We start from the raw sequence: 27,179 nt of genomic DNA on the forward strand, positions 1-27,179 counted from the left end.
ACAAAAATAGACACACAGATCAACAGAAGACAGAGCCCAGAGACCCATGGTTATATGGTCAACTTATCTTCAACAAAGGAGGAAAGCATATGCAATATAAAAGACAGTCTCTTCAAAAAATGGTGTAGGGAAAACCGGACAGCTATATGAAAAGAACGAAACTGGACACTTTCTTAGACCCTATACAAAAATAAACTCAAAATAGATTAAGGACCTAAATGTGAGACCTGAAACCATAGAAGTTCTGGAAGAGAGCACAGGCAGTAATTTCTCCAACACAGGCAATGGCAACATTTTTCTAGTCTCCCGAGGCATGGGAAACAAGTAAAAATAAACTTGGGAGTACATCAAAATAAAAAGCTTCTGCACAGCACAGGAAACAAATGATAAAACTGAAAGACAACCTATGGAATGGGAGAAGATATCTGCAAATGACATATCCGGTACAGGGTTAGTATCCAAAATATACAAAGAACTTATACAACTCAACACCAAAAAAACAAATAATCCAATTAAAAATGGGCAGAAGACATGAAAAGAGGTATCTCTAATGAGGACATACAGATGTTCAGTAAACACATGAAAAGATGCTCAACATCACTAATCACCAGGGAAATGCAAATCAAAACCACAATGAGTTATCACCTCATACCTGTGAAAATAGCTAAAATCAAAACCAGAAGAAACAAGTGCTGACAAGGATATGTAGAAAGAGGAACCTTCATGCACTGTTTATGGGCATACAGTGTGGTGCTGTCACTGTGGAAAGGAGTATGGAGGTTCCTCAAAAAATTACAAATAGAATTACCATACAATCCAGCAATTCCACTACTGGGTTTTTACCCAAAGAAAATTAAAACATCAATTTGAAAAAATATAAACATCCTGTGTTTATTGCAGCATTATTTGCAATAGCCAAATTATGGAAGCAGCCCACATGTCTATCAATAGATGAATGGAAAAAGATGTGCTATACATATACAATGGAATATTACTCAGCCACAAAGAATGAAATCGTATCATTTGCAATGTGGATGGATCTAGAGATTACAAACCTAAGTTAAATAAATCAGTCAGAAAAAGACAATTACGATATGATTTTACTCACATGTAGAATTCAAGAAACAATAAAAAAAAGAGACAAACCAAAAAACAGACTCTTAACTATAGTTAAACTGATGAGGAGGTGGGTGGGAGGATGGGTGAAATGAAATAAGTGATAGGGATTAAGAGTACACTTATGATGAGCACTGAGTAATGAACGGAACTGTTGAATCACTAGGTTCAACAGTTCAACTGCATGCTCTACCAGTTGAGTCAACCAGGTGCCCCTAAATCTGTGTTTAACTTCTGATCCCCAAACTTAACTACTAATAGCGAAATGCTGACAAGAAGCCTTACTGGTAGCATAAACATTACACACACATTGTATATGTATTGTATATTGTATTCTTACAATTAAGTAAGCTAGAAAAAAAAAATGTTAAGAAAATCATAAGAAAATACACTTACAGTACTCAACTGTATTTATCAAAAAAAAAAAAAAAAAAAAGCCTCAAGTAAGTGGGCCCATGCAAGTTCAAACGTGTTGTTCAGGGATCAGTTGTATTTACGAGTATGTCTTATACTAACACCCATTAATACGGTAAAAAAAACAAACTCCTACTTGCTATTTCCTTTATTTAGTTTTTATCAACAATCACTACCTCCTAATGATTTAATATCATGTGTTTCAATGCAAACCTTCATAATTTAGCTTTTTCATTTCAGCTTCAAGTTTTTCTTTAAGTTTCTTCACAGCTTCTAAAGCTTCTTGATCCTTCCTATAGCCACTATCCATCTTCTTAACTTCAGCTTGTTTAGTCTTTAATTCTTGTTGGGCATGTTTCAACTTCATCTGAGCCTGTTATTGAAAATTTAATAGACTATGTGAGGCAGATAGTGCTAGTGATTAAATGGCCACAGATGCAGATTAGTTTAAGAAACGTCAGCTTGGAAAATGTAACTGGTCACTTGCATTAATATCTTAAAGAAATCAATCATTTCCCAATACTTTCTGCTCATAAAACTACTCAGAGTATAAAATATATGCTTAACATAAATCATTAAGTTATTTACTCCATATTTTTAATACTTACAAAGGATGACATTAATGAGTCCAAAAATTATATGAAAGAGTAATTGTCATTAGCTGATTAAATTAAAAACACATCAGAAAGCTACTAATCAGAACACTAACTAGTTCCCTTCCTTTCCACTTAGGTATGCATATTTGTACTTGTATATTATTTGTGAGTGTTGTTCAATTAACAGTGGAGAGACTGTATTGAGCAGTAAGAAAATTATACAGGAAAGTGAACTTAAGCTGACAAGAGAAATTTCAATGCTTGGAGTCTGATATGCGAATGCTAGTTTATATAAATGAGCACCGTTCCTTAAAAGCATGGACTAGTACTTTGAGATCTGGCTGGATGTCTCCTCCCCCTAAAACTGAGTAATGGTGGCTTTTTCCCAACATATAATAAGTTAACAGAAAAACTGAGAGGATTTAAAAGTTTTTCTGTTACTGATTTCTTACAAATTTTTTGTGACCTTCAGCGTTGAGTGGAAAAGTTGCAAACATTTAACAGAAAATGCTGAATATGATTAATACAAACACACACAGGAACATGTATATTTGTAAAGATGAGCCCTCTGTTAAAAAAATAAAGACTGTGTGTATATATATATATATTTTTTTTTCTGCAATCAAAACTGTTGCATTCATAGGACTTTAAAAGATGCACAACTATCTAAACAAATTTGAAAGTCTTTACTGACAAGCTTCAAAGGTTATGAAATCCGTATAGGGAAACCAAAGACGAGAAGGGGGTAAGTGGGAGGGAGAGATACTTCCAAGGATGAAAGGTAAGAACTAAGTGTGGTGACCACAGAAATGGAAAGGATGTTTGTTTTCCTGTTAAAGCTTAAGACTTCGACTTTATGTTGTCAATAAAAAAGTAAAAAGAGTGCAAAAAAAAAATTAACCTCAAATATTCCATACAATACTACAAAATAGAATAAAGCATTTATTGCATTTATAATTTCAACTAACCTATAAGGGTATTTAATATTTTATAGCATCTTAAACTATCATCAATATTTCGCAGTTAGCATATTTGAATTTCACTGTATTGAGCGCTACTGAGTAGCAGAGTAACAAATTCCTTGACATTGGCAATGGTTATAAAACGTTGAAAATAATCAGATCACCATAATGTGGAGCTTCTAAAAAAATGCAATCACACAGCGCTGAATGTCTATATTTACCTGTTTGGCTTCTGTCTGAGCTTTACTTATGTCATTTTTACAGGCCATCATTTGACCAGCAAGAGTTGCTTCTGCTCCATCTTCATTACTAGACAGTCCAGCGGAAACAGCGTTGAAGTGCTGCTGTGCCGCAGCCAAAGCTTCAGCATCTTTATTACTTGCTTCCTGAAGGGCATTCAGCCCATCTGTTATCTTCTTAACCTCTTTTTCCTTTGCTGCTAAAGTTTTAGAATCCTTCAGGAAGATTTTAATATTGAAGAGTATTATATTTTAGGAAACACATCCATTTTTTCTTATCTACCCATACCCTTATGCCATCAAATTTCATAGCAATTTGAAGTGGGCATGGTTAAAAGGAAAATAATTTAACCATCCCAACTTTAAATACTTAATCCTCATTTTAAAATTCACCCTGTTTTTAGGATAAATGTGTCCTTAGTATTCCAAATACTACTGGAAATACTTTCATTCTGTGTGTTACGGTCTAATCTAGAAATTAGCTAAAACAGCATAAACAAACGATTTGAAGCAACTAAAAATCACTTCCTAAAGCTCTAAAATTGAACTAATAACTATCCTACTCCAAGCTTCAAAGCAGAGATTGTAGGATGAAGAGCATGTACATGAAAACATATTTATAAACTATTAAAGACCATAAAATTTAAATATTAAATACTAGTGGAAACAGCATTATTAATAATTAACCCCTTTTAAGTTATATACACGAACACCATAAACACTAAGATACCAACACTGGAAAAAAAAAATCCAGCTATACTATTTACATGAGAGTGACCAGAAATTTTGGCTCACAAGTTTAATTCATGATTCATTAAATATTTATTAGAGGTTTACCATGTATCAGTCATTGTTCTAGACATTAAAGACACAGATTCCTCAGGGACCCTATATTCTAGAGAAGCATAGTAAAAAAATAAAGCAATGTAAAGGGATAGAAACTGATGGAAACTATTTTAAGAACAATGAAGGAAGGCCTTTTTGTGATGACATTTTGAGCAGAAACCTAAATGAAATAAAAGGAGTGATCGATCATGCTAATACTACGGGGACCCACACTAGGCAAGCTCTGCGAAATATGCTTGGGTGTTTGAGGAACTATTTGGTGTTGGACCACCGTGAGCAGGTGGAAAGGAGCTAGGGTCTCATAGGCCATGGTGAAGACTAAATTTAATTATACATGTGACTTTGAAGCCATTAATGAATTTTAAGAACAAGAGTGATGTGATCCAGTTTATATTTTAGCTTTTGTAAAGAACAGATTGTAGAATGGCAAGAGTAAAAAGCAAGGCAACTAACAGGGACATCATTACAGCATCCCTCCTAAGACATGAATGATGGCCTGCAGTAAAGCAGCTATAGACATGAAAAGTGGCTATATTCAGGAAGTACTTTTAAAGTCAAGAGAATTTGCTGATGGATTAGATACAGAGTTTGAGAAAAAGGGGGGAATGCAAGAAGACTCTAGGATTTCTGGACTGAACAATTAAATTAATAGTGGCACCATTTTCTGACATAGGGAAAAATTCAATAACTCAAGGAGGTTTGGGTAGGTAGAGTTTTATTTTGGATATGTAAAGTTTTAGACTTTTTGTTAGTCATCTATGTAAAAATATCAATTAAATAACTGGACAAATAAGTTTTAGACATTTTTTAGTCACCTATGTAACAATGTCAATTAAATAGCTGGACAAAAAATCTAGAATTCAGGGAAGGAGTCAAGGCTAATTATAGATCTGAAAGGCATCAACATATAAATATTATAGGGCTATAGGCCTGGATGGAATTAGCTGAGAAAGGAGTGTATATAAAAGAAGTCTGCACTAGCCCAGGGGCATGCCAACATCTGTTATTTTGATTTCTATTTCTAGACTGGCTTCAATATTCCTATATTCAATTACCTAATCAACAGATCTACTTAGACGTCTAACAGGCACCTCAAGCCTATTATGTTCACACCGTACTTCCTCCTATTCTCTACTAAGCTAACGATATTTCCAATTGTCAAGGAGAGAAATCTGTAGTATCCTTCAGTCCTTTTAACAACCAACTCAACAACCAATCTGCCAGGTCTAACTCGTTGGACCTACCTTTACAATACTCATAAAATCCCAAAACTTCTCTCAATACACCTGCTTATATACTGCATTTATCCAAGGGCTATCCTCTAGACTGGTACCTACTACCTGGATTTCCTCCCTGCTTCTTCCCGTTAGGTTTTTCTCTAAACATCAAGAAAAGTACTATTAAAATATAAAAAATGTTGTTCCTCTGCTCAGCCAACTCCAGTGGCTTCCCATGTCACTCAGAATAAAGGTCAAAGTCCTTCACGTGTCTTATAAAATCACATGTGATCCTACACCTTTTACCTTTCTGCATTCCTACTACTTAGTGCTGAAGAGCCACACTGATCAATCTTATATTTCCAATATCTTTGGCACCTGGGGCAATTGCTCTTCTGCCTCGTACATCTTCTCCCACAACCAATTTATTTACATGGTTCTCTGACTTCCTTCAGGTCTTATTAATGAAATAGCACCCTCTCGGTGAGACCGTCAGTGGTTACCCAATTTAAAATCCCACACCTTACCCACCTCCCTTATATTCCTAAAACTCTACCCTGCTTTTTCTCCAAATCTGTTATCACTATATAACACACTGCAGATTTCATTTATTTTATCATCATTCTCCTCATTGGAATGAATACCCAAAAGGCATTTTGTCCATATTTGTCATTTTGTCCACTGCTATATCCCCAGCCCAAACAACTATACTGTCCGTAGCATACACTCAATAAATATTAATAAAATGGATAAGTGTTAACCAAGAGAAATTAAATCAAGCTTATTTACTTACCTCAACCATATTTTTTTCCAGCTCTTTGCGTTTGTTCTCTTCACTTGCCAGATTTTTCTTCTTGAGATCAAAGGCACTTTGAGATTTAGTATTAACTCGCTGAGCTTCTGCAAGAGCATCTTCTAAAGATCGGAGTATACCTCCAATTTCCTATAATCAAATGCAGCCAATCCAATCAGCATACTTGTAATTTGTTCATGTCATCATGTTCTTGTATAACTTCTGTAAGATTTACTTTTTATAAGCTATGTTATTATCACACGTTAAGATGATCACTACAGAAGACAATGCCAGTGGACCTCACTTATTACAATTTTTTTTCCCACAGTATATTATCTATTCTTACATATTATGTCTGACCTTATCTTTTCTTCTTTCCAACTCTTCTATTTCATGGCTAAGTGCTTTTATTTTTTTATCATTCTCAGACAATTTTTCTTGAAGCTTTACAACTTTATCTTGCATTTCTTTTAACTCCTCAGCTGAGCGTTCTTTTGTATCTTCAGCCAGCAAAAACTGATAAGCAATATATAAACGACTCAAATGTTCTATTTCCCTCATTACTTTTTGGTACTCCAAGTAGGAAGATCTTTCCTGGAAGAGAAATCACCAATAAAGTATAACTCAAACTTCAAAATTTTCAACAAACTTAGAAAGACTCAAAATACAGCAACATGTATAAAATTTCCCATCACATAATAGACTTTGTCTTAGATTAGTGATCATGGATTATAGAAATTTTAACATTAGATCTCTAGCTTTTCAGATACCATTATACCATCTCCAGTGAATCCTGTGTGGTTGTTTCTTTTAATATATAATCAGGCAGTTGAGATTCACAAAGAAATGTGGACACAAGGTTCACAGACTCGGGGGTAGTAAGTAGTCTACAAACTACGCAACCGCCAATGATACATTATTACATGTATTTTGAAATAGTATTTACCAGGATGCCTACCCAACATTCAATCATGTAACTATTTACAAACATTTGCTCACACATTATTAAACTTGATTCTGATAAGGACCCCCTAGGGCAGACAGAATAATTAAAATCCTTAACCACACCTTTTCAGATTTGCCAATAACATCCACATTATTGGCAAATCCATAATACTTTATGGATTCAGAATACAACTCTGAGAAGTATCAAATTTTAATGAGCATTTAATGAAATCCTAAATGTGAAAGTTTAAAACCAATGTGCTATAAATGCATTTTTTCACTGAAATATTATGTCAGAAGCTACAAAGATGATAGAAAAGACCTGGACATTTGTTTTAGTACCTTTCACTTATCAATGGTCTTGACAGCAATAATTGCAGTGGTAGCCCCTATTATCCTAGAAATTATTCACTCTACCAACAGGATTACTAGGAGTGTCATGTCCTCAAGAAATGTTGTTCTGCTCAATTCTACCTCTCCATCTGGGAGATCATTTTCTGAGATTATGAAGAGCAATCTCCAAAATCACTATGATTAATAGGTATGAATGAAGTACATGTCCTCTATAAGCAGAAGTCTGATTAACAAGTACCAACTCTAACTCCTTATCTTATCCCATAGAAAAATTCCTGAGAAGTGGTGTACATTTCATCTCTATGTGTATGATCTTGAATACAATGAAAAATTGTCACCAATTTTGAGAGACATTCTAGATGGCTGTCCTCACATACACAGTATATACCTCTTTTAATTTTTGAATGGTTGGAGTAATCTCTTCTTCAAGTATCTGGAAAATAAAGGAAAATCAAAATTTTCAGTATGTAAAGTACCATTAAAAAATCTGAAAGGAAAAGTAGCATGGAAGTTTAAGGAAAACTGGGGGAAGGGAAATTTCCTCTTTACAGCAGGGAAACTCTAAATGCAAAATTACTCTCTTTACAAACATTTTATATAAATTTAATTACCGTCTTAATTTCTTTCAGCTTAGCCTCTTTTTTTTCTATAGTTTTCTGGGCAGCTATTTTTTTGTATTCATACATCCTGGTTCCAGCTGCTTCTTCTATCATGGATAAAATCTGGAAAGACAATTATATTAATGTTTCAAGAATACAAGATAAATCTCATTGGAGTTTACATTAAGTATATCATTTAAGGTCTTTTTTTTTTTTTTTTTAATTTTTTTTTCAACGTTTTTTATTTATTTTTGGGACAGAGAGAGACAGAGCATGAACGGGGGAGGGGCAGAGAGAGAGGGACACACAGAATCGGAAACAGGCTCCAGGCTCCGAGCCATCAGCCCAGAGCCTGACGCGGGGCTCGAACTCACAGACCGCGAGATCGTGACCTGGCTGAAGTCGGACGCTTAACCGACTGCGCCACCCAGGCGCCCCTCATTTAAGGTCTTAACCTCACTAAGCATGCTTATCAAAATAAAGGCCCAAATGGACCAGAGACATTAAGTACATAAAAATGCACGTATTGCCCACAGCCCTAACACTCAAGAAACATTTCTGGCCTTTACTCCAATTCTAAAATTGAACTTCATGCAACACTGAGGCAGAGTAAACCTCTTTTAAAATTGAAGCCAGGGGCATCCGGCTGGCTCAGCAAGGAGAGCATGCAACTCTTGATTTTGGGGTTGTTGAGTTTGAGCCCCATGTTGGGTATTTAGATTACTTAAAAATAAAAATTTTTAAATAAAAAAATAAAACTGAAGCCAATAATTCCTCCTCTTTTCCTTCAAACATAAGTTTAAAAAAAATAAAGGCTACCAACATTCAGTTTTCATTTTAGAAGCTTCTACTTAAAATTGTTCCAAGAGACTTCAGCCATTTTGTGCCAACAGGATGAAGCATGACATAACATGTGCATCCCAACTGTGGCATGTGCTTTAAGAACTTGGGCAAATAACTTAATCTTCTCTGTGCTGCGGTTTCTTCATCCATAGCGTATGGATAAGATCTCACAACACTGTTGAGAATTACACAAAATAATTCATGTAAAAAGCACTCTAAAAAAGGCAAGTACTTATCAATTATAATTTCCTAAGTAAAACAATTTTACCAGCACTCCTTTTTCAGAAGCTTCTACACACCATCAATCCTTATCTCAAAAGGATTATTTCTCTCAAAACTATTCTCATTTCTATGTATTTGGCAGGTTTCAAATTAGAAGTTTCCCTTAAGACATTATCTAAAGAAAATATGCATGACCTACGTTCAAATCAGACTGCTATTACCAATTATCAGTTTTCCCCTTAGTTCTCAATAAAAAATAGTAACTAAAGAGCCTTTGTTCTTGTTGAAAACATTCATTCCTTTACACCAACTCTTTTCAAGGGGGCTCCAAGAAAAAAAAACTTTAAGTCTTAATACCCTAAGCAATCCACTGAATGCAATGAATTAATTTCACTGAAATCTTTTTCTGTAGGGTTTAAGTCTGACATGGAACACTGGTTGCGAAAGGCTGCTTGATACAGTCAAAATTTCTTTTAATACTGGGCAATAAAACTCTTAGAAGAAAACACAGAAGTTAAGCTCCTTGACACTGGTCATAGTGAAAAATTTTTTGGATTTGACACCAAAAGCAAAGGCAACGAAAGCAAAAATTAACAAGTGGGACTCTATCTGACTGAACTACCTTCTGACTGAAAACCTTCTGCATAGCAAAGGAAAGCATAAACAAAATGAAAAGGCAACCTAGGGAAGAGGAAAAAGTAGTTGTAAATCATTAATCTGCTAAGGGGTTAATATCAAAATACATAAAAAACTTGCATATACAACACAATAGGAAAAAAACAATCTAATTAAAACCTGGGCAGAGGATGCGAACATTTTTTTCACAAAAGATAGATGAAAGGTATATGAAAGGTATTCAACATCATTACATCAGGGAAATGCAAATTAAAACCATGAGATAACTACCTCTGTTAGAATAGCTATTATCACAAAGACAAGAAATAACAGGTGCTGGTGATAATGTGGAGAAAAGGGAAACCTTTTCTATATTGTTGATAAGAATGTAAATTGGTGCAGCCATTATGGAAAACTATGAAGATTCCTTAAAAGATTAAAAATAGAACCACCATATGATATAGCAATTATATTTCTGGGTATTTAGCCAAAGAAAACAAAGACACTAACTTGAAAAGATACCTGCATCCCCATGTTCACTGCAGCATTATAATACCAAGACATGGAAACAACCTAAGTGTTGGTGATGAACAGATAAAGAAAATGTGGTATATATACACAATGGACTATTATTCAGCTATTTAAAACAAACGCAATCTTAAATTTTTTTTTTAATGTTTATTTATTTTTGAGACAGAGAGAGACAGAGCGCGAGTGGGGGAGGGGCAGAGAGAGAGGGAGACACAGAATGTGAAGCAGGCTCCAGGCTCTAAGCTGTCAGCACAGAGCCTGACGCCGGGCTCGAACTCACAGACCGTGAGATCATGATCTGAGCCGAACGTCGGATGCTTAACCGACTGAGCCACCCAGGCGCCCCTAAAACAAATGCAATCTTGCCATTTGTGACAATGTGGATGGAACTGGAGGGTTTTATGCTAAGTGAAATAAGTCAGGCAGAGATAGAGAAATACTGTATAATCGTATTTGTATGTAGAATCTAAAAAGAAAAAAAATGAGATCCTGGAGAACATTAGGGGTTGCCAGAAATAGGGGTTAAAGGGTGGACAAAATGGGTACAGGTGATCAAAGGTACAACCTTCCAGTTACAAACATTCTGGGGATATAAGGTATAGGATGGTGACTACAGTTAATAAAACTGTAAAAATACAGTTAATAATACTATATTTGAAAGTTGCTAAGAGCTAAGAAGGTAAACCTTAAAAGTTGTAAGAAAAAGAAAATTGAAACTATGTGGTAATGGATGTTAACTAGACTTATAAGGATCATTTTGCAATGTCTACATATATTAATCATTATATTGCACACCTGAAACTAATAGGTCACTTATACCTTCATTAAAAAAAAAATGTTAAAAAAATCTGCTCGACAATGTTCCACCCGTGCCTTTTCTTATACATTCTCATTTAATCCTCAAAAAATACCTGAGGTAAGGACTCTTGACTCTAATTTATGGATGAGGAAACTAAAGCTCAGAAAGGTAATGTCATATAGCTTTAAAAAGGTAGGGGGCCAGAATGCCAAATAAAAAAAAAAAAAAAACTTTCTTTACTAATTATTCTTAATAATGTTCCTAAGAACTTTAAGAACAGAAGAAATTATGTTTAAAAATTGACTTAGAAGATTAAAACAGTATCTACAATTATTACTTTTATTGTCTACAAATAGTATCTTTACCTCTGGAGGTTTCATGTTCAATACTTTTGTAATTCGGCCCTGAAAAATAAAATGGCAGTTACTGTAATGATAACAAATTAGAGTCAACTAAAGGCATACACATTTACCTGCACTGAAGTTGTTATATCCTAATATACCAACCTTTTGGGAATTCTTTCTCTTACCTACATGAAAAGATGTTTCTTCTAGAATTCTGTTATTCACACTTTCACTTACCAGTAATATAGTTTTTAAATAACACAAAGTCAACTCAGATCATATTTCTGAAACAATATTAATGATACAGAAGTCTCCAATAAGTATATAAATACATAAGTATATACAATTTAGCATAATTGTTGGACATCTTTTGATTTTTCTTTTTACTTGCTGCACTCCAAGATAATTTCTAGAAATAGAAATTCTGGGCCTCAAATAGAATAGTTACATGTTTTATTTCAATGCCAGATTATCAGTACCAAAAAAAACCAAAACAAAATTCCACTACCCAATTCTCAGACCATCATATTACTTATGATTTCGATTCATTTAAAATAAATTTTCAGCCTTGAGGCTGTGATATACTGAAAATAACGTTATTTTGGTCCCATCAGGATCCTGCCATTGACCTTGCTGTAACTTTCTAAGAGGACAGTTGGATGGGGCAAGTAAGGACAAGATAATATTAGCACTTAATTTTCATTTGAATAAGTCTCCATGTAAGAAAATTTTTTTTTTAATTTTTTTTTTTTTTTTTTTTAGTGTTTAATTTTGAGACAGAGACAGAGCATGAGCGGGGGAGGGGCAAAAAGAGAGGGAGACACAGAATCTGAAGCAGGCTCCAGACTCTGAGCTGTCAGCACAGAGCCCGATGTGGGGCATGAACTCATGAACCCGTGAGATAAGGACTTGAGCGAAGTCCAACACTTAACCGACTGAGCCACCTAGGTGCCCCTAAGTAAAAACATTTCTTAAAATTTAATATATATTTGAAATAACAAAATGCTTGAGTCCAACACTCAAAGGAATTCCTTTAAAAGGAATATATTATGACAATATCTTTTTAAAACATTTTATAGTGTATTCTTGTAAGTCAAGGAAAATTATTTCTAGACATTCTTCAAACTTCAAATGTGTATGTTAGAACACATCAGTACATATTAACTAAATCAACCTCTTAACAGGTGCCCAAACACCAGTGTAATGGTATATAAAAAACGGAAAACCCAAAAAGAAGCAATTCCTGTATTATAGTATCATAAAAAATAAACAATGTCAAAGTGTATATAAAGGCCACAAACAAAATACCTGCATGATGAGAAAGTGAGGGTTGTTAACGTTAAGGCCAACAGAACAGAAGAGATCTTGTACTCTGGTATTGTTTGCATTTACTCCATTGATTAAATATTTATTTCTACCACCAATAACCACCTAAAAGGGAAATATTTTAAAAGATATAAATGAATATATAAATCTTGAAGTAAGATGATACATTTCCAAATATATTTCACTTGTTTGTTCTGTCCTACTAATGATAAATAAAACCAATCCTGAATAAATAATGGAGGAAGTGTGACATGGTCAAAAAGAATACAGAGTCAGGTCAATTGGTTTCTAATCCAAGGACATTCCACACACAAGCCTCCTAATCTCTCATGCATTGGACTAAATCTCTAAGGTCACTTTTGACTTTATGTTTCCTAGTATGTATAAAACATATTCTATACCTAATCATTCTTTAGAATTTTCCCACCCTCAGAGGTTAACCCCTCCTTCCTCCACTTTTTAATTTCCAAAAAACAGAAGTCAGATACTAAAAACTAAAGACAAGGAGTTTGATAGCAGTATGATAGTTTGATCCTTGACAAGATTCTAAAATGGGTCAATAAAGACATGACTTGTGAATACTTGAAAGAAAAAGAGTAATTATGGAGCTTCAAAGAACAACTTATACCAGACATCAGCGTGTTCACACTCTGCTATAGCACTTACACTGTCACTTATTGGGCATAATCATCTCACCCATCCTATTTTGAGGTCCTTCTTCTATCTGTATTTCCCAGGGCTTTCAAGATTGCCCAGCACATACCAAACACTTAATAAAATACTGAATGAGTGTTAATTCAGTTCTTTTCTTGACAGAAGCATTAAGCTGATAGATCACATACTACTATATTTGGAACAATAAACCTAGTATACACGTAAGTATTTTAACAAAGTCCTTCTAACAAAAATTTGGTGAAAATATAGGCATATGGATTATATGAGGACAGGAATTTTAGGTAGATTAGTAGGAGACTTACTAAAAATTCCTAAAAGGTGAGTATTTGATGGATGCTTAATGACAAAGAACAGGATTTTGTCTCAAACTAGTCAATGCCTTACTTTTTTTTTTAACTAGAGGTTTTTATTAAAATAGAAAAGGGAATCAATAAATTACATAATGCTAAGATGGAGAGTCAAAAGGACTTAACAGAATTTTTAAACATAAAACTGACAAAGTAAAAACACTGTAGGACTATAGTAAGAAAAAGGGACAATGTATGGTCCCTGCTTTGGTTTCAAAAACCTGCTTACATACAGAAATGGCAGTAACACAGCTAATAACACATTTAAAAAATCAGAGTTTAAGTGAAGTGGATATGAACTCATAACATATTATGAACTCTGCAAAGACATACGGGGGAAAATAGAAGAGTACGTAAAATGAAAGAAGTGACAATTCTGCTTAATCCTGTCCTAAGGAGACCAATTCTGGGACATGCAATTTGATGTACCACGCATTAAAAATAATTTAAAAAAGGCATAAAGAACCTAGAGCAAATTTGTATTCAGTGTGATCAGACAAGTTAAGGAAAGAGAAACAATTATCAATTGAAATACCTAGAGAGATTTAGCTTAAATATTAAATATTTAAACACCTAAATATTAAAACATGAAATACATTAGATTTGCTTTTTGATGCTCTCAAAGAATCAGATTTAATGTGTAAAATTTGATGACAGTACTTCAGCTCATTTTATAGGAATAACTTTCTAATTAGACTCATCCAGTAACAATAGGTTACCTCAGAAGATGGCAAGATCCCAACTATTATAGGTACTCCAGTACAGAGAAAATTCAAGTATAGTTCAAGATTTAAAGCATAGTTATTAGTGCTTATCCTGATTGATGGCTTTTTAGATCCCTTTCAATCCTCTTGGTAAATGGTGGAATTTGCGAGATCAAATTTTTAACATAAGGAAGATATTCTTAAGAAACCTAGTCAGTTTTTGATCAATTTTGCTCATAAACTTTCTCTCTCCAGCAGTCTCATTGCCAAAAAAAGTGTCAGACAAAAGTTCTTAGATATCCAAATATTTAGTAGTCACTCACCTGCCTCGTTACTGTAATTTCATCATGAACCTCAAATCCTAAAGGACTTTGCTTTTTGTCAGAATTATCAAATGTGATTGACACGGAGGCTTTGGTAATACCAGCCTGCCCATTTTTGTAAACTAAATCTTGTAAATTAGAAGCCCGAACCTAAAACAAAAGAAAAGTTTGTCAATTACAAAACCCATATTGCATAAAATGGCACTAAAAATGGGTTTCTTACTGTTGGAAAACCACCCATGTAGTATCCACTAAGTAGCCAGCCAGGCAAGGAAAGCAAGGAAAATGGGAAACCACATAAAATGAGTGCCTTTCCCCACAAAACTGTTCCAACCCTGCACTGGATTGTTTTCTATTCATTTCGTAGCTGAAGTTCATTTGAAAGATTTAGGAAGACGGCATCTAAGAATTTCACTATTCATCCAATCCCATTAGATCCTGAAAAGGCATTATAACACAGAGTGAGCGGGTAGGAATACAGCTTCTGGAATAAGACTCCCAAATGCCCGAGTTTGAGGGTTGCTCCAAACACCTTAAGGGGATGAACCTTAGGCAACACTAAATTTCTATTTTCTCATCTATAAATAGAGTAGAAAAAAAAGTAGAGTAATAACATCTACCTCTAAAGGACTGCAGTGAAGTATATGCACTGTATTTAAACTCCGTATAAAAACATATTGAATAATTCTGTATGGTTATTTCAGAATTTGGTAAAGTACTAAAGTACTCGTAAGTTGTTTGACATTATAAGACAAGTTATTTGATTCTTACAAAAAACTTTACTGACCCCCCCTCCTATAGTGAATGCAGTCAAGGCTTTTTTTTTTATTTTTTTTTTATTTTTTTATTTTTTTATTTTTTTATTTTTTTCAGTCAAGGCTTTTAAAAGTGCCCTAGATTATGACAACTATACTTTATTCAAAAAACAAACAAAAAAAAAGTGTCCTGGATTATAGAAAACTCAAGCTTTATTCTAATTTTAAACAAAGAATGGTAGGTTAAGTTCAGTAAAAACCCAATAGAAATGAAAAAAAAAAAGATAATTCACATAAACTTAAAAATGCAAATGAAAACTGGCAATAGTGTCCAAATTCAATGAGGATTCTCTTGAGGTTCCCCAAACTTATAATTCATATGTATCAGAAAGTTTACCTGAGACAGGTTGGAGATGCCCAGCAAAAAGCAGATGGAGTCCAATATGTTGGATTTCCCACTACCATTTAAACCGGTGATAGCATTGAAGAGGGGGTCAAAACCATTGACTTCAGTCCTCTGAGCATAGGACTTAAATCCCTCAAGAATGATTGACTTAACATGCATCTTCACTACTGACTTGGACAGGTAAACTGCTAGGAATCAAACAGGCCACAAAGCAGTTCTGTACAAAACAGAAATACAACAAGTGGAACAGAAATCTGGAATCATGACGTATGTAGAAAGACTAAAACATAAAAACGACTTAATGGCTTAATATAAATAAAAGAGCCACTTGCTGAGCTACTTCCTCTGAAGTAAGGACACTTTTTCCAACTTAATTAGAAGTTAATTAAACCATTAATTCAACCTGGAAGTCAACGACTTAATTTTCCAGCCTTCCCTTCCATCTTTATCATACTCTTAACAGAAACTACCGATTATTTCATATCCCACTCCCTCTGCCCCCAAATGTCCTTCTCCCTGATACAGACATGACTCACTCTCCTTTACTACACTCAAGACTTTGCTTAAATGTCACCATACTGAGGTCCTGACTTCTCTATATAAAAACGCACCTGTCCCCATCCCCTCTGCCTTTTCCTTCACTGTACTTAAAGATGACGCTAAACTGGGGTGCCTGGGTAGCTCAGTCGGTGAAGCCTCTTGATCTCAGGTTCGTGGGCTCCAGCCCCCCATGGGGCTCTGTGCTGACAGCTCAGAGCCTGGAGCCTGCTTGGATTCTGTCTCCCTCTCGCTCTGCCCCTCCCCAACTCGCACTCTGTTTCTCTCAAAAATAAATAAACATTTAAGAAATTAAAAAGATGACGCTAAACAGTATTTTTGTATTTGTCTACCCAAACTACCATAATGAAAGTTTCTGTAAAATCTTCGCCTGTTCCACCGCTGTATGCCCTAATAGTGCCTGACTCGAGGGCGCGGGGAGTCAGTCAACATTTACTTAAATAGATGAAACCCATATATTCTCGAGATTGTTTTCACTCAGCCTGTTCCCTCGCCCCACCAGGCCTTTCTATCAACAATTGTTTGCACCACTCCAAGGCTGGAGAGAAAGTAGACATTCTTCCAGGAACCCTTTAGGACTAATTTTAGTTTGAGGTCCAGTCTTGCTAATCCCTCCTTCCACGCACGCACACACACACACACACACACAAAACCCTATCCTCCTCTCCAGCCAGGAATGCCTGACTAGGCCCAACCGGCCCCGCTCACCCACCTGCCTCACCACTACGCCAGGCCCTCCGGGCTTGAGGCTCCCCAGAAGCTACTCCTGGTCACAAGAACAGAGACTGGGTTCACCCTTGCCTGGCCTTGGGCGCTACTAAGCGAATTGCAACATAGTGGCTAAGACACCCGCTCCGCGATCTACACCCAGGCCGGAAATGTTTATGCCTTTGAATTTCGGCGCGAGCAAAGGACCCCACCTCCACTGCCGATTTCATTGCCAGGTGCCTACGAGATGCCTAACTTAGAGGTTCTAATTTTCCCTCCCATCGAACAATCAAAGTGACAGAGGGATAGGAAAGAGCGTCACGACAATGGTAACTCCAGGGATGCAAGAGCTGGAACCTGAAGACTAAAGGAGAAAGCGGCATTTACTGAGCTCGGCGTCCGGCACCCCACGGGCAGCCCCATACTGCAGCCAAGGGCCTCGCATCTCGCCAACCCCACCCCACTTCAAGTCCCATCTGGCCTCTGGCTGTCCCGGAGGCCCCGCCCCGTCCAGAGTCTCGCGGGTTTTGCGGGGGGAGGGAGGGGAGAAACTAGCTGGTGCGGACGGCAGCTTTCTCAGAGTCCTGAAGGCAGGGAGGCGGGAAGGCTTCTAAGTAGTGTTACCAGTGTATTTCAGAAGACTCAGAATTTATCCGATTTGGCTCAGATTTGTCAAAAATAGAATCTGTGCTTTGTCGGTGCTGGAAGGCGCGGAACTTCGGGGCACTGTTGGGGGGGTGGCGTTCTGGCTCCGCCCCTCGCGGCTCCGGTCTCTGGCGGGCTTTTTCATCTCAAATTTCGCGTGGGGGCGGGACGTTAGTACTCGCTGTCGAGAGCTGTGCTGATCCCATAGGAAATTGTGTGGGGCTGGCAGGTGGTGGGCAAATAGGTGTTTCCTTCCCTGCACTTCCGTTAAAGCAGTGGCAGAACTAACATTTCACAGAATTCTTTGGAAACCGGATTGTTAATATTTATGCCAGGCTGGGTTCCAAGGGCTTTCAAATCCTGTCGCAACTCTGTGAAACCCGTGACATTGTTTTCATTTCACAGGTGAGCGAACACAGGTCAAGCAACTTACTCCAAGTAATAAGTGGAGGAGCTGGGATTTGGTCCCAAGCAGTGTAGCTTCATATCGCGTATTGTTAAATGGTTATATACTATTCCTCTTCGTGTTCAGAATCCAGTACCATTAATAGGATTCTGTATTTATCAGCGTGTGCTGTTATCAACAAACAAAACTGACCAGTTTACTCACAGTTGAGCATTCTGATACTACTAAGAAGGGACAGCGGCAGATTGCACTGTCGTGCTGTCCCTATGTGTGGTATAAAAAGATGGTGTAGCTGGTATGCTATTTTAAGCCATATGTTTAAAATTTCTTCACCCAGGAATGGCTTTGCAGCATTGGACACCAGTAGAACTATCAAGAACCGCCAATAATGGGCCTATGGTTTGAAATTCATTCTCTTCCTAAGAGGATAAAATAGGTTTGTTTTTTTTTGGGGGGGGGGTTAGTTTTGTTTACTTAAGAACTATGTATTGTCATATCCCACCCCCTTCTGTAATGTCAGTGGTTACTGGCCTAACATCTTTTAGTTAAGCATTTATCTCTTTGCCTTGGTTTCTGCATTCCCTACATTCTACAGCTCACATATGTTGGTTCTATTCAATTTTTTTTTAAGTTTTTAATTCCAGTATAGTTAACATATAGAGTGTTACATTAGTTTCAGGTATTCAATATAGTGATTCATCACATCTATACATCATTCGGTGCTCATTACAAGTGCAATCCTTAATCCCCCGATCGAGACGGTATGTCTCTCTCTGACTTACTTCGCTTAGCATTCTACTGTCTGGCTCCATCCTGGTTACAAATGGTGTATTCAATTTTAATATACATTTATTTTCAACTATGTCTCCATCACTTTGAGTAAAGAATTTTAATTTGCCAACAAACCCTAAAATGGGTTTTACCTAGTTGTGAAATAAACATTTCTTTGGGGTGAAAATGGACACAATTAGCCTTTGCACTTATTTAATAGATTAATAATTCACATATATTTAAGTCAAATGGATGAAAACATATGCAAATGCACTTCTGGATGAGCACTTATGAGTAGTTATAAGACTATACATACCTACTCCCACTGAAAGTATTTACTTAAATGAAAATTGCTTATAAAGGGAGAGATATGTATCTGTTTTAGTTTTCCAGCAGGCCAGGAACAGTAAGGAATTTCTGTTCGTATGGAATGATGACGAAATAACTAATGGCTTACTTACAACTGCCTCCTAAGATCACAGGGAAGTGAAGAAGACCAAGGCACAAAGCCACTAACACTCCCCTAATTTGGAAAGGGAAAGTCTGGAAGTAAAATAGGCTGTAGAGTAAATGTAGTAAAAATAGAGCACTGTTGTTGTTTCATTATCATGGGTCAAAATCTTTTGAAAGCTTCAAGATGGGCAGGCTGGTAGAGTTTTAGTCCTTATGTACTTGGCAGCAGTACCAACAGGGGCACTGATCAAGCCATAAGAGGGACCTAGGAAAAAGATTTGGTCTTTTCTTCCAGAGCACTGGGAAGGACCCTCTTTCCCTGGATGCACATTTCTAATTTTAGAGTCCTAAAGTAGCTCTTCTTGGGACGTTGATGAATCCTCTCTCCCTGCAATTTAGGACAGAAGAAAAAAATAAAAGGACTTTACCTTGACTGCAGATGTAAGGAAAGGTTGATTCATTTTGTTGAGAGATAAACTGGGGTTCAAGGGCATGAACTGATAATGATGGGAAGTTCATATTGTAAAATTGTACTGCATAGCAGCACATTTTGAATACACCACATATAGCCTGTATGACAAGAAATATAGCTGAGCATAATTTCAAATAAGGAACAGAAAAAGAGGTGACTATATTCATTCACCTATGGGATCTGGTTAGATCCATTCATTTTCATTTCAGTGACAATATTATTTTTAGTACTACATGTTCTGTTTGGTTCTTTGTGAAATCTACCTATATTCTTTCATCATAATTTCCATTAGTTGGCCTCTTTAATCAAGTGTCTTTATCTTCTCTTTCAGGTACTTCTATTATTTCCAGCTTTTGAGTTCCTAACTCTACTGTTTACAACATTTGCTGAGTTTTACTCATAGTGATTTATATCCTCCCGTGGTGCTGTTCTGGGATGGGGTTGTTTTGTTTTATGGAAGTCTCTTATGCCCTGAGTTGTGAAAGAGTCCCTTCAGAACAGTTATGTATTTGTTTCTGCCAGGGTTCTTTGGCTCTTAAATATCCTCGGGCATTTGTAAATGATTATTTCTCAGTTTGTAGTTCCTGAATTATGCAGATACTGTAAATTTATATCTTGCAGGCCGAGGTGTTTTATTTCTCACAGGTACCTTTTGTTTTTAACCCCTATTCAAAGCCCCAAGCAAAGAACAAACTTCTTTGCTTCTTCCAGACTAGGAGGTGAAATTTTTCCAGTCCCAGTGACTGGCTGTTGTTTAAGGCTCCAGGATTTTCCTGCTTCTCTGCCTCACTGAGGCTCAAGGCCTTGTTCTTGTGCACTGGAACCCGGCAACTGGCTCCTGGGCCGTATAACTAAGGATAAAATGTTGGGAGGGCTGCCATGGCATCAGTTTCTGCTCTTCTGTTTTTCAGTTTATTTCTGGCACTGTGAGTTTCCTATATTTTTTTGTTTTTTTGCTATTGAGTTTGGCATATGGCTTATATAACAATAATTATATTTTATCCAGTATTAGTTTATAAAGGGAAGTTCAACCATATTAGAGGAGGTCTCGTTTTTGAAAACGTAAGTCAGATCTTTGTTTTGCTCCTTCAAGCCTTGCTTTCACATTCTTACATTCCATATAGAAAGTAGCTTTTCCTAAGAAAACAGAGAAGTCTCGTGCCAACCAGCTCTTTAAGAAAATATTTTCACACAATATTCATAAAATGCAATATCTTCTTATTTCATATATGTATATTTTTAAGTTTGTTTATTTTAAGAGAGAGAGAGAGAGGGGAGAGAGAGAGAATCCCAAGCAGGCTCCTCACTGACAGCACGGGGCTCGATCTCACAAATCTTGAGATCATGACCTGAGCTGAAATCAAGAGTTGGATATGATACTGGAGCCTGGATGGCTCATTTGGTTCAGCACCTGACTTCAGCTCAGGTCATGATGAGTCTCGCATCAGGTGAGCTCACCCACTTCGGGTGACCCCTGCTTCTCTCTCTCAGCCTCTCCCTCTCTCTGTCCCTGGCTCACTTGCGCCCTCTCTCTCTCTAAAAATAAGTTAAAAAAAAAAAGAGAGAGAGAGAGAGAGAGAGAGAGATGGACGCTTAACTGACTGAGTCACCTTGGCACCCCTTCTTATTTCATATTTGTAATTTTAGTTTTTCAGCTCTCCAGGCTTTTATCACTTCCATGGTTTATGGCCAAAGCTACTCAGCTTACCTCTTCTGTTCTGCCACACCCCTTCCTTTATAGAGATAATTACTGGCTCCTTTGTCTCAAATACAATTCTCATTTTATTCATTGTTCTCTATGTCATGATGGTATCTTACTTTTTATTTCAAATCCATACACATCTGCTTTATCTTCTTCCAATTGGTTCCCTTTTATTACTATTATTTCTTATGAGATCCAAACACATCTTCACCCTTAGATTTTTATTTCACAAATTCTGCCTCTTCTGTAATTAACATTTTCTCTGTAGTCATCTACATTGTTTTTCAATTCTCTAGAGTCACAAGTATTTCTTGTTCTTTGAATTCTGACTTAAATTCCTACTTCTGTAGTACTTATTAGTGCCAGTCTCTGCCGTCTCTAAAGTTCTACAAAATACTTATGTTACTCTATCAGAAATATGATATCTCTTCATTCTGTGTAAACCCTTGGTGAAAATTGCCTACAGAATTAATTCTAATCTCTTTAAGGTGGCATGCCAGGCTTTCCATAATTTATTCTCAACCTACTTTCCCAGTCTCCTGTTTCTTCCTTAGATCACCTTGTCTTTTTTTTTTTGTGTGTTTCTTGCTGTAAACCAAGCACCAACCAATGACAAAAGATAATGTGATAACTTTGTTAATGGATGGATGAATGAATGAATGAATTCAAAAAGCATTTATAGAATGCCTACCTTATGCCAAGAAGTATGTTAAGTGTTGGGATACAAAGATGAATAAGATGTGAGTCTGTCCCTAAGGAGTCCATAGTTGAGTAGAGATGACCTGTATAAAGACATAACCAGAGAAAAAGAGTAGAATGCATTATAAATAAAGTAGACTGCACAGTCAAGGGCATAGAAGAGACATAATGTTTGATGCAAGAAGTATCAAGATTTAGTGTAGGAGATCACAGAAGCCTCAGATAATGGAGCATTGTATGTGCCATTTTATTTTTTAAGTTTCTTTACTTATTTTGAGAGACAGCACGAATGGGAGAGGGACAGAGAGAGAGGAAGAGAGACTCCCAAACAGGCTCTTCGCTGTCAGCGCAGAGCCCACTGTGAGGCTTGATTTCACAAACCACGAGACACCTGACCTGAGTCAAAATCAAGAGTCAGAAGCTTAACTGACTGAGCTACCCAGGTGTCCCTGTATGTGCCATTTTAAAAAACTTTGTGTCATTTCTGAAATGTTGATGTTCTCCATCTCTGTGTTTTTGCACACGCTGAACTTGAAATACCCATTGTCTCTATATCTCCCCCCATGTGCATTTCTATTTCTATTTCAGTCCCCAGATCTGATCCATTTCTGGAGGAATTACTTGCACCCTATTTAATCTCTTAGTCCTTCATTCAGATTTTTCTTCTGACCTTTATTCCTATTGTGACATATCTTTGTGACATACCTCAATGCTTAGCACATGGTAGACAATAAATATTGGTTGTATATGAATAAGTTTAGAGGGTTCATTTGCCGCTTTCTGATTAAGGTAAAGGGAAAGAACAGATTTCAAAAAAGACTTCAAAATGCAGAACATTGCAATATTTAATATATTCCACAAATTATTCAATATTTTAAAGTTCAGCAAGTTAATGGTAGTGATTATTTCTCACTGATATAACACTGAAGCAATTTTTTTATGCCAGCTAGCAGTGTTCTGTTTGTGTAATACCATCAGTGACCACTGTGATAATCACAAAACTGAGTAATCTGCCATGGAATACACATTCCAGTGTTTCGCTTCAGAGGGCTGTCAGTACCATATCGTTTCCCCGTCCTACTTTTTTGACCTGTAAAGTAAAAACAGGCATCTATTATGCAGAGGAACAGCTGCAGTTTCAGACTGAAAGAATATGATTCAAATATCACCACCTCCTGGTTGTTGCCCAGTATAATTACTACTCCTCCTTTGTGCTCCTTTATTACACACACAGACTCCTGTTAACATGTTATTGTATTTAATCATTTATATGCTGTTTCTCCCCACTGTGAGCACCTTGATATCAGTGGTCTTGCCTTATTAGTCTGTAAACTTAGCATCCAGCCCAGTTGTTGACACAGTTGTGCTCCATAAATATTTACTGAACTGTTGAACAGCTACAAGGACATATAAAGATTATAAAGGTGGTCGTTCTTTCTAAACCAGAGAATACTCATTCTGTTTTTTAGATTTTTCAAATGAACATTGGTTGTTGTTTTGTTGTACTTTTGCCCTTTTAAAAATTCCTAGAGTTACCTGTATACTCCATCAAACATTAACATGCACAGAACCTCAGGAATTACCTTGATCACTCTCCTCCCTTTCCCATTCTGACCCTATCTCTAAACATTGACTTCCATTCTACCTCCTCCCCACTCTGGGTGGGTGGCAGATAGAGAATCCACAGCCCTCTGGCTATTCCCTTTCAGTCTCCATTCTCTGAATACTCCATTTTCCCCAAATCCCACTCCCATCCATAAGGGTGGGGTCTTGCCCTTTGCTTCCCAAGGGACTTCAGGCCAGGATAATGTAACATTAATACATTTCTAAGAGTTTGAGGTTGTTGTTGTTGTTGTTTTACTTCAAAATACAGCATTTGTGGGATATTCATGTGGGGCTTCAGCAATCCAAATTAAATTCTCTTTATGTCCTTTGTGACAATGTGTTCCTATGGCAATGAAAATCATGTCTTCCACTCTTTTCTGCCATTTCTAGGTCTCCTCTCCCAATCTCTGTGGGTCACTGCTTGGAAAAACAAAATGCTTATCGACTTCTATAAGGACAAGCAATAATGTACAGACAGAATAATTGAGATCGATACATAGTAGGGAAACATGTTTTTAAGACAGATTCTGCCTAAATTAATAAAAATGTTACAATATTAAGCATGCTGTTTATTTTCTTTATGCTGTATATCTAAAATCTTTCTATTTCAGCAGAGAGTCATTGTTCTACATTTGTATAAATATGAATATCCATTCAGAGGATTCTCCAAAAACAGAGTCTTTTCAGGCCTAAAAGTTTAACTAATCCTTCACATTTTAGGGGAAAAAACAGTGCTTGCAAATTTCAAACAGTTTTGCCCATCATTGTCCTTCAAGGGATTTAAAATAATCTTATTTCAGATTTAGCTTGAGGCATCTTATTAAGTTATTAAAAATTTTATTGTTTAAAATATTGATGTATTTATACTTGTGCTGCACAAGTTCCAAACACTTCTCCAAAGTTACTTTATGTAACTCAACAATTCTTTTATTTTTATCTCCATTTTATAGATGAAGAAGCAGGATCACAGAACTAGACTTTGATCATAGAAAAAAGCCAGGACTAAAGTCCATCCATTTATTCAACAAATGCTTGAGTGCTTACAATGTCAGTGAACAGTACAACAAAAAATTTCTGCCTTATGGAGCTTATACTGTAGTGGCTATCAGTTGTTATTTTATTGATTACAAAAGCATGACTTTTTGCAATAATCTTATACTGCCCTAGAAGTAGCTAGCAGTCTTAATGCCTCCGGTCATTTTCCTTTCTCTGTGATTACTGAAGCCCTCAAGTCATTGAAACCTCAGCTGACCTATTTTACCAGATGCTGGACATTCTCAAGTCAAGTCTGGATTTATAGTGGGTACCCAGGTTTAGGTCAAAACATAAAATCTGAACAACTTTAACCACTGTTCACAGGGAGTAGATTCTCAGTGAAGGAGCAATATCCCACCAAGAATAAATGACAGGCTAAAAGGCAGATTTGTAAGTGTACATAAAAAGTTGGTTGTATTTAACATAGGTCAAAGTGCTGAGCAGGGGCAACAGGAGGAAATATTCTTCATAGTGATGGTCAGTGGCATCTTCTTTTTATATAAAGAAATGTTGCCAGCAATCTTGCTTGAGCTAATTTGAAGTCATTTTTATTTTGTATAGTTTTTATTAGTTAATGGGATCTAGGAGTGTAATAACCTGGTGAGAATTTCTCTACAAATGGCAATCAAATTAGTCTTATTCATGAAACTCATAAATAAGCTATAATTCAACTTTTTATGTCTAGGGAAAATAAACCTGGGGTCATGCTGTTTAAGGGTAAGGGAATTTAAGGGAACACTGGGGGATTTATAGCAGATTTATGATGATACATTCTAACTGGAAGCTTAATTGTGATTTAAATTATAGGACAAGCTGTGCAATGTGTTTTCTTTTTAGGGGGAAATCTTTGGGGAGATAGACTGTGCTTATTTAAAGAAGAAACAGGAAGCAGAAGAGAAAACAGATTGCATTTTCTGTTTTTCCTTTAAAATTTCAAGCTGCTTTAAGTCAAATTGCCCCTGAGTTCCTGATGATGGCTGTTGTGCAATTTCTTTGTTTTACTTTCTTTGTGTTATTCTCGCCCTCTGTTCCAGAGCAGTTATTTCGCTTGACAGTAACAAAAAAATGTAGGCAGCATATCTGCCAGCAAACTAATATGGAAACCAGAGATAAGGTATTCTCAACCTTTCTAGAATTGTGACATCCTATCATTTTAGGCTGACTCACATAAAATTAGTAACTTCTGCAGATAGAAGAGCCCTTGAAGAATTATAGCCACTCATTTTGCCAATGGGAAAATTAAGTCTTCTAGTGATTTCCCCAAATTTACTGTTTATCTCAAGTAAATTAAGGTCTAATGAAGAAATAAAACATGCATATGAATAATGTTAATTTAAAGTATAAAGAAATTACTTCCCTGCAAAATAAAAATTAAAACAGATAAGCAGAGGTTGACTCTCTAGGGAGGAGTTCCACTTAGAAAAGAACAGTTAGACCTGACAGCTCAGATTCTTATTCTCTGACATTTCCCTCACCCTCAGCAAAATTTTCAATATCTAACACCACAACCATCATGGGATGGAGTCAGGGGTGGGAATGGGGGCAGAAGGCCTGGAAACTACGTGTTCTCCCTCTAAGTCTCTGAAACAAGGCCAAGCTCTCCCTCTAAGTCTCTGAAACAAGGACAAGTCAAGAATGGGACATGTAAACAATCTTCCACTGAAGATTTAGGATAATAATAAGGAAAGTCCACAGAATATGGAGAAAGAGAGAAGAACCTAGCTTACAGGACATAACATGGAACAGCAGATACTCTGGGTCTCCCAGGCTTAGTGTCATCTGTGTGGGACCTCAGAGAAACAAATGGCACTAGAATGTCCTATCTGAATTTCTCATGTTATCCCCCCCAACCCTACCATCTTCCATCTTCAATTCTCTACGCCTCAGATTTGATGAGCAGCTTCATAGTCATTCACTTAGAGGACCTTTTCCCCATTCAAAGCAAACTGATAACACAGGACTGGCGTCGAGTGTCAAGAGAGTCCAAAAGAGGAAAAACAATCATAGCTGAAAACAACATCAAGAGGTATTTCCTGGTAGGGTTTTCCTGGATGGTGTCTGAGCTGAATCCTTAAGGGTAAATATGCTTCTGACAGTTGGAGTTGGGAAACAACAGTCTAAGTGCACAGATCATTGTGGACAAAAACTAAGAGG

The 27,179-nt window shown here is 36.5% G+C and overlaps 1 protein-coding gene across 3 annotated transcripts in view; it reads right to left on the reverse strand.

The window, feature by feature from the left end:
• Positions 1 to 17,434, reverse strand: part of SMC2 (structural maintenance of chromosomes 2) — a 67,313-nt gene extending 49,879 nt beyond the window's left edge. For 2 of the 3 annotated variants that reach the window (XM_058694710.1, XM_058694709.1), the window contains exons 1-11: positions 17,242 to 17,433; positions 15,963 to 16,188; positions 14,811 to 14,960; positions 12,744 to 12,866; positions 11,457 to 11,495; positions 8,094 to 8,204; positions 7,871 to 7,915; positions 6,544 to 6,777; positions 6,184 to 6,333; positions 3,310 to 3,543; positions 1,744 to 1,903 (exon numbers count right to left, since the gene is read on the reverse strand). In XM_058694710.1, coding sequence (XP_058550693.1) covers positions 1,744 to 1,903; positions 3,310 to 3,543; positions 6,184 to 6,333; positions 6,544 to 6,777; positions 7,871 to 7,915; positions 8,094 to 8,204; positions 11,457 to 11,495; positions 12,744 to 12,866; positions 14,811 to 14,960; positions 15,963 to 16,130 — 1,414 coding nt within the window. In that variant the 5' untranslated portion in view covers positions 16,131 to 16,188; positions 17,242 to 17,433. Of the gene's footprint in view, positions 1 to 1,743; positions 1,904 to 3,309; positions 3,544 to 6,183; positions 6,334 to 6,543; positions 6,778 to 7,870; positions 7,916 to 8,093; positions 8,205 to 11,456; positions 11,496 to 12,743; positions 12,867 to 14,810; positions 14,961 to 15,962; positions 16,189 to 17,241 lie in introns of all 3 variants that reach the window. The other variant, XM_058694711.1, reaches the window with a different exon arrangement.
• Positions 17,435 to 27,179: the final 9,745 nt, after the last annotated feature.

Source organism: Neofelis nebulosa, chromosome 12 (genome assembly GCF_028018385.1).
Source record: "Neofelis nebulosa isolate mNeoNeb1 chromosome 12, mNeoNeb1.pri, whole genome shotgun sequence".
Classification (NCBI taxonomy): Eukaryota; Metazoa; Chordata; class Mammalia; order Carnivora; family Felidae; genus Neofelis; species Neofelis nebulosa.